At 43.7% G+C, this 7,252-nt stretch overlaps 1 protein-coding gene across 1 annotated transcript; it reads left to right on the top strand.

Annotated features, from left to right (window-relative positions):
• Nucleotides 1–979: 979 nt before the first annotated feature.
• On the top strand, nt 980–5,464 carry cbx8b (chromobox homolog 8b). The gene is made up of 5 exons (XM_078401282.1): nt 980–1,139; nt 1,276–1,319; nt 1,413–1,478; nt 1,599–1,665; nt 1,772–5,464. The coding sequence occupies exons 1-5, from the start codon at nt 1,071–1,073 to the stop codon at nt 2,642–2,644; spliced, it is 1,119 nt and encodes a 372-aa protein (XP_078257408.1). The 5' UTR covers nt 980–1,070; the 3' UTR covers nt 2,645–5,464.
• Nucleotides 5,465–7,252: the final 1,788 nt, after the last annotated feature.

The raw sequence follows: 7,252 nt of genomic DNA, 5'->3' as shown, positions 1-7,252 counted from the left end.
TGCTAAAGTTATTAATCAATTGTACAGGTCGCATTATCTTTGAAAGCTCTTGAACGCGACTGCACAAAGAATAGAAGAAAGACACAAAAAGCTGGAGTAACTCAGCGGGGCAGGCAGCATCTCTGGAGAGAAGGAATGCGTAACGCTTCGGGTCAAGACCCTTCTCTCTCCCTCTTTTCTCAAAAGGTGGAGTTACATTGGCTACCCTCCAGTCCACAGGAACCGATCCGTAGTGCTGGAGTAACTCAGCGGGTCAGGTAGCATCTCCGGATGCTGTCTGACTCATTGAGTTACTCCAGCACCATGTGCCCTTTTTTTACATAGTTTCTACATAGTGCTATAGTATGAATACTATGAGGTTTGTGGTGACACGTTCATAATCCAATGAGACATAAATGCACAGTGGAAGCAGCTTCACGGAATCAATTTCTGCACTAATTAAACCATATTTTACAGGGTTAGTGCTCTCCCTCACTCTACCTATTGCAGGAATGGACTTGCGGACTTGCGGTGAAGGGATTTGTTCTCTCGCCCTTTTCCTGGTGCAGGGATGAATTTGTGGTGAAGGGATATTCTATTCCAATGACTACATAACAGTGGAAGAATGTCAGTGGAGCTATGCTTTAAGATTATTAAAATGCCCCAAGGATTTACCGGCAACGTTATTATGGGCTGAAGCTTTGGTGCTCAAGGTGATGTGACATTTAGATGGAGGTCAAAGTGCAGACTTCAATGAGAAACAACAAAATGGACACTGACGGCCATCCAGCCCCCAGTGCGTCACTTCCCCCCCCCCCCCCAGTCCGCCGCTCCGCCAATCGGCTTCGCCCTCCGCCTCGGCCGACGTCATCCCGCCTCCAAGCGAAGCTCCGCCCGGCGTCAGGCGTCAGCCCGCAACCGCCGGCGTTGCTAGGGGAAGGGGGGAGAGTTGCTAGGAAGTGGTGGCGGGGAGCGAGCGCGACGTCAGCGGGCGGGGGTATTATGGGCTGGCGGCGGGGCACCAGCTGAGGGGTGCGCTCCTCTTTGCGCTGCAGCGGCCGCGAGTCGGACAGAGACAGACAGCGGACACTATGGAGCTGTCTGCCGTGGGCGAGAGGGTTTTCGCCGCTGAATCTCTCCTCAAGCGACGCATTAGGAAAGTACGTGAGTCTTTCATTGCATTGCATTGCATTGGCTTGGCTGGCGGCCTCTCCGCTCGCTGCCATTTCCAAGCGCAGGCAGCTTTTTAAACCATATTTAAACCAAGGTTTGTCTTCTCCCTTTCCCCCTTCCCAGGGTCAAGTCGAGTACCTGGTGAAATGGAAGGGCTGGTCTCCCAAGTAAGTATCAGCATTGCAGTGACTGCAGCTCGCCGATCTGCGCATTGCAATAAGATGCATCGTCATTTATTTATTTTTAAATCGCCTTTTAAGGTACAGTACGTGGGAGCCAGAAGAAAATATCCTGGACGCCCGTCTGATATCAGCCTTTGACGAGAGGTGAAGGCCTTTTTGCGATATTATATCTAAAGTTCTCCATCGTTAACTCTGCAATAATTTTAAATATTTATTTTGAAGGCCAATTACAGCATAACAGTTTGTTTTCATGTTACCTTACAGAGAACGAGAAAGAGAAATATATGGGCCAAAAAAGCGTGGACCCAAACCAAAAACGTTCCTTCTAAAGGTGAATGGGCTAATATTTAATGATTTAAAATGCGCTGGTTTTAGTATTTTTTATTTTGAGTTGAATATATATATTTTTCACGATTCAACTGATTTGTTTTCTGCAGGCAAAGGCGAAAACCTACGCCTTCCGCAGTGATGTGGCGAGAGGTCTGAGGATGACCTACCCAAGCAGATCTGGTCAAGAATCGGGCTTCACTTCCACCAGGTCCAGAGAGGGCCTTCGGAGGGACCCCGCCACAACTTTGCAGCACAACGCTCTTTCCAGGGGCGAGACCTCTAAAGACAGGAATACCAGAGTGGAGGAGCTGTCGAGAACTCACCAGAAAACCGAGTCACACAAACACAGGGGACAAGGTGGCTCCAGGAAAAAGGGGTCGAAACACAGCAAAGTGGACTACAAGGATAACCGGGCCATGGGCACATGTTCTCCCAAAATGAGCGCAGCAAGTGAACTTGAAGGAGGGATGCCGACATACCCTCATTTTAAACGAAGGAAATCCGAGGAGCCCGATTCTGGGAGTGACGAGCTGGAGGGGAAGGTGGAAAGCGGACTATTACGCTTGGCTGGGAGACAGGAAGCAAAGCTGGGCGGTGCGGCCAGAACACACCTAAATCGCGCGTCGCTGGGCTACAGCGAGGGTACACACAGTGCAGACTCACATCCTCTTCGGACTAACCAAGCCGTGGAAAGTACAGTCTCCAAGAATGAACCAGGGGTGGATGCACCCGCACTTAAAAGTAAGCATCTACCCGAGGGCACGGTGCCAAGGAATAGTGTCAGTGACAGATCTGTTTCAAAGCCCCCCTTGCTGGCTACACACCAAGTGTCCCGATTTCTGTCGGAACCAGAAGAGTCCTGGAGCCCCTCTCTGAACAATTTGGAAAAGGTGGTAGTCACGGATGTCACCTCAAACTTTCTGACTGTTACCATCAAAGAAAGCAGCACGGACGAAGGGTTCTTCAAAGAAAAAGTTTAATAAAATTCGTTGACTTTTATCAGTCGCAATGTCACTGAATCATTTGGGAATGTTTTTTTTTGTCTGGGTTGTATATAGGGTTTTTTTAGCAGATAAGGCTAATCTTGGATGTTTTAAAAAGCCCCGGTTGCTTAGGCCTGTGTTGTAGGCTGCATTTCAGTTGCAGTAACTTAATTTTTTTTGATTGGACGCTTTAAAGGCTAAAAGTCGAGCAGTCAATGTTTGACACTTAAGTTTGACCGAAGTGGTGTGTTTTGTTTTGGGGGGAGGGAAGGGAGGGGATGGTGTTGCCAATTGAATAGGGGAGTGCTGATCGCCCACCTGAACAAGTTGCCAATCAACATAGATGGAATATTATCTGTTAACTTGGACCATTTCATTTGTGGAACTGATCGGATTCGGAGCTTTGTTTATTGCTGACATGAACTATTTTATAACTAAAGTTGTAACTTAGTGGCAAATAGTTTCGAAATTCACTGCAGTGAATAAGTTAATTGGGAACACCTGCCTCCTAATTATTAATACGGTTGGAATTACTAAGATTTTTTTGTTCGTTTTAATCTAAATGCAATTTTTAAAATGTAATGCTGCAGATTGCACTTTTTAAAATTTATTTTAAACGATAATCAAATGTCATTGATTGAAGTGTTGTGTTCGATACAGCAGAAGGGAGGTGCTGTGTTCCAGTTTCTGTTCTTAGTGAAGGCATTTCAACAGGATGATATTTCCTGGTGCACACAGGAATTCGGTTGTGATGCTAAAACGTTGCACATATTTGGAACGATTACAGAGATGTTTTCCCAGTCACTTTCGCCCAGCCCTCTTGTCACATCAAGCTTTGAAGTTGCCAAGAGAGTTACTCTCCGGTTTGCTGTAGGGTTCAATCGCTTTCGGTGGAGCACCAGTCAAAACATGTTTTTACACACGTGTTGCATATCCAACAGTTGGCATTATACAGAGTAAATGCTTTGTGGTATTGGTATCTCATGTGAGGAGAGGCATGATTGTACTTTGATAAGTAGCCAGAGAATTTGCTTGTGTAAAGTAATCAAACAATTATTATTTGGTCTCCTTTAACCCCCTCCTTCCCCATTCCTAAATCTCCCATCAGCACCATCTTATTAGACTTTTTATGTTTGGGATACTGTTTTACATGACTGAAAATAGATCTCTACAGTCGATTTGACTTTACAATTCCAAAGCAGATCTGGCCAAGTTGACGTTGGCACATGTTTATTGTATTCCACTGTGAGGTCACCAGTTTATTTTTAAGAAGGAAGTCGGAACAAAGAGGAAACAACAGTCAAATGAATTCCTTGGGGGCAAAATATGTCATAGTGCATTTATGCCCCTTGAGTGTTATTGCCATGACTGGTGGTTTACAGGGATTAAGCCATAGTGACTAGGCTGCATCCTTTTGCTTGTTGAGAAACCCCATAATATTTTCCAACAATGTAGAAAAAGATAACGTCCAGAATGTGGCCTTGTCCTCCTATTATTAGAAGTTTTACACTTCAATTACTTGGAGTGATTCACTTTCTCCCAGGTTGGCTTCTTGTTATGGTATGTGTGCGCATTAATGACAGAAGTGCTATTCCAATTTGAAACTTGATTGCAGCAAGCCAAGCCAAATCGTATACTGGTTCCTACTGCAACAATAACCTTGTTTGGAATCTTAACTGACAAAGTGCTGGAGGAACTCAGCAGGTCGGGCAGCACCAATGGAGAGAATGGCCCTGACGGGCTGACACACTGTCTGAGCTGATTGTTCAACCTGTGGGTCAACAGAATATCACAAAGTTAATTGGAGTAGGCCAAAATGAAAAACAGACCACCTGGCCCATTGTCAAATATAAGCGCTATTGACGGACACAAAGTGCTGGAGTAACTCAGCGGCCCAGGCAATATTCCCTGGAGAACATTGATAGGTTGTTTGGGGTCGACACCCTTCTGACACGCTGAGTTACTCCAACACTTTGTGTCCGTTTGTGTCTTACCTAGCATTTACATGTTTTTTTTGTTTCTACAAGGCCTAAAGAAACTCGTTATTCATTGTGTTTGCACCGTTTGTAGTAATTTCATGAACGAAATTCTTGACGTAATTTCTTTAACGCTAATCCAGTCACTTTAAAATGGGAAGGAAAAACAACGAAATAAGACGGATGCATCAATTTAACGTTTTAATCGCGTAGCTGGGTATAATTCTTCATTTAGAGCATGGAACCTGATTGTGTAGATAGAAATCGTTGAGGTTATTCGTGGCTGGGTGTCAGTCCTCATCGATTTAAGAATTCCCATGAAGGGTGTCAAACTGTGTGAAACCCACTAACCCTACCACAAGTATCTACTCCTTAAGAATGCCGGCCGCGCACCAGGCATAGCCAGTAGCGAAGTTATACCTGATAAAATGCAGACACTTGCCAAAATGTACCAAAGGAAACGTCCTGACTACAAGAATGGAATTAGACTTTCGAAATCAGGTGATTAGTACATGGAATGAACTATGGCTATTTGTATAGCTTTGGTGAATTATCAAAGGACGCCGCTACGTGCCTTTGGAAGTTGTGTAAAATTCCAGTGTGCACTTGCGTATCGTCGTGACATGCTGGACGCTCTGCATTTGAAAGAAATTTAACGTAATAGATTGATTGTACTCTTAATTGGACATTGAATGTCTTGGACTACATAAACTTGAAGACACAGAGCCTGTTGCTGAATGTAATGTAAATTAGTTTGTGCAGGCCGTGATCATAGGCTATCAGTATTGTCAGATGTTGCAGAAATTGTACAATATCCATTCATTTCCCCCCCCCCCAAAATTGAAGTCACCAAAAGGTCTTGGTGACACTTTGTAAATTTGTCTTACAAAATGGGAGGAGGGGGGGGGGGGGGGGGGGAGTAACGTACAGGTAGCGCTGTAAGGTATTCATTGAGGAAGACAGTTGGTGGTTCTGAACACAATCATATATAAACATGATTACATTTCAACCTCGTTATTATGCATCCGTAAAGTTCATGTAATTTTCTGTAAATATTATTCAGATGTCAACGATTTTGTTTCGATTATAAAAAAAAGAATGTACGGGATTGTAACTATTAAATATTTTATGTATTCTGTATAATGGACAGCGTTTAATACATTGCACTTAAAATCTGTTTCGATATTTGACTATAAATGTACTTTGCGAAAGATTAAAATAACTGTTTTAAACACGTTCAGAAAATCTGCTCTCTATCTCCATAGCCGTGTCAGCATAATCAGGTAAAGACAATATATATGTATAGGTATGAAGAAGGGTCTCGACCCGAAACGCCACCCATTTCTTCTCTCCAGAGATGCTGCCTGTCCCGCTGAGTTAAACCAGCATTTTGTGTCCAAACTTTGATGCCATTGTCTGGTTAATTTGATTGTCATTGTCTATTGTCTATTGGAACAGTTTTCAAAATCTCAACTTTCACAGGAAATTTCCGATTACTAATATTGCTTCAAACGAGAATGTGATTGTTTTAACTATGTTTAGCATTACGATGCAGGTAATTTTTTACTTTCAATACTGCATGGAAGGAATAATGTCTTAGACCTGCCGGCGAAAACGAATTTCAAACAACGATGTCGACATTTTTTTTCTACATTATAAAAACACAAAATGCTGGAGCAACTAAGTCGGTCAGGCAGCATCTTTGTAGGAGCTGGATAGGCGAAAAAGCCTACCGGACCCACCACCCTGCAGCTTTCTTCCCCTACTGCAATCAGTTGAAACGTTGCCTATTCATGTTCTCCAGGGATGCTAAGTTACTTCAGCACTTTGTGGGGGTTTTTTGTTGTAAACCAGCACCTGCAATTCCTTGTGTCCACATTTCCTTTCGTCTTTCCAGTGGTGGCTATGGATGTGATTGTCTGCTCTGTAATTCAATGCCTATATCTCGTCGGTACGCGAAGGCACAACTGGGAGTTAAACTACCAACTGAAACTGGAATAAAATAGCGTCAGAGCAGGGTTACTGGTATTGATAAGGTTAAAAGAGGTAATGTCTCCTTAAAATAAACTCTACAAGAACGTGAAAAGGTTGTCAAAATAAAAAAAATATATATCTCAAAGATCATTTGCTCGCCTCTCGTGAAGCATCGCTGAACTCCTCCATCCAATGCCGCATTTCCGTCGACACTCTCCTCCCATGCCTCTTCTCCGGGTCTGTGTGGAAATCCAAGAAGTGAACATACACTATGGTCAACATTTTTCTTTTCCTGTACCATCTTTCCAGATTGCTTCATGGCCTTCGCTCAGTCCGCCTGAACCTACCTGATCTCCCGTTTGCCAAACACTTTAATTCTCCTTCCCATTCCCACACAGACTTTTCTGTCCTAGGTCTCCTTCATTGTCAGAGTGAGGCTAAACGCAAATTGGTGTCACAGTATCTCATATTTCGCTTGGGCATTTCTCTAACTTCATTTGATTTCGCTAACTTCAAGTAACCCCGGCATTCCCTCTCTCTCTATCCCTCCCCCACACAAGTCGCACTAGCTCCTCGTTTTCACCCAACAAGCAGCTAACAGTGGCCTGCTTCCTTTATCATCTTTACTTTTTTGCATATATTTAATCATTGTTCT

This window comes from Rhinoraja longicauda, chromosome 6 (assembly GCF_053455715.1).
Source record: "Rhinoraja longicauda isolate Sanriku21f chromosome 6, sRhiLon1.1, whole genome shotgun sequence".
NCBI lineage: Eukaryota > Metazoa > Chordata > Chondrichthyes > Rajiformes > Arhynchobatidae > Rhinoraja > Rhinoraja longicauda.
This window is presented reverse-complemented; position numbering and strand designations above follow the sequence as displayed.

Coding starts and splice junctions, on each gene's coding strand:
- cbx8b (XM_078401282.1), top strand. CDS start 1,071: ATGGAGCTGTCTGCCGTGGGCGAGAGGGTTTTCGCCGCTGAATCTCTC. Junction 1,140..1,275: donor TCAAGCGACGCATTAGGAAA/GTACGTGAGTCT, acceptor CCCCCTTCCCAG/GGTCAAGTCGAGTACCTGGT. Junction 1,666..1,771: donor CAAAAACGTTCCTTCTAAAG/GTGAATGGGCTA, acceptor TGTTTTCTGCAG/GCAAAGGCGAAAACCTACGC.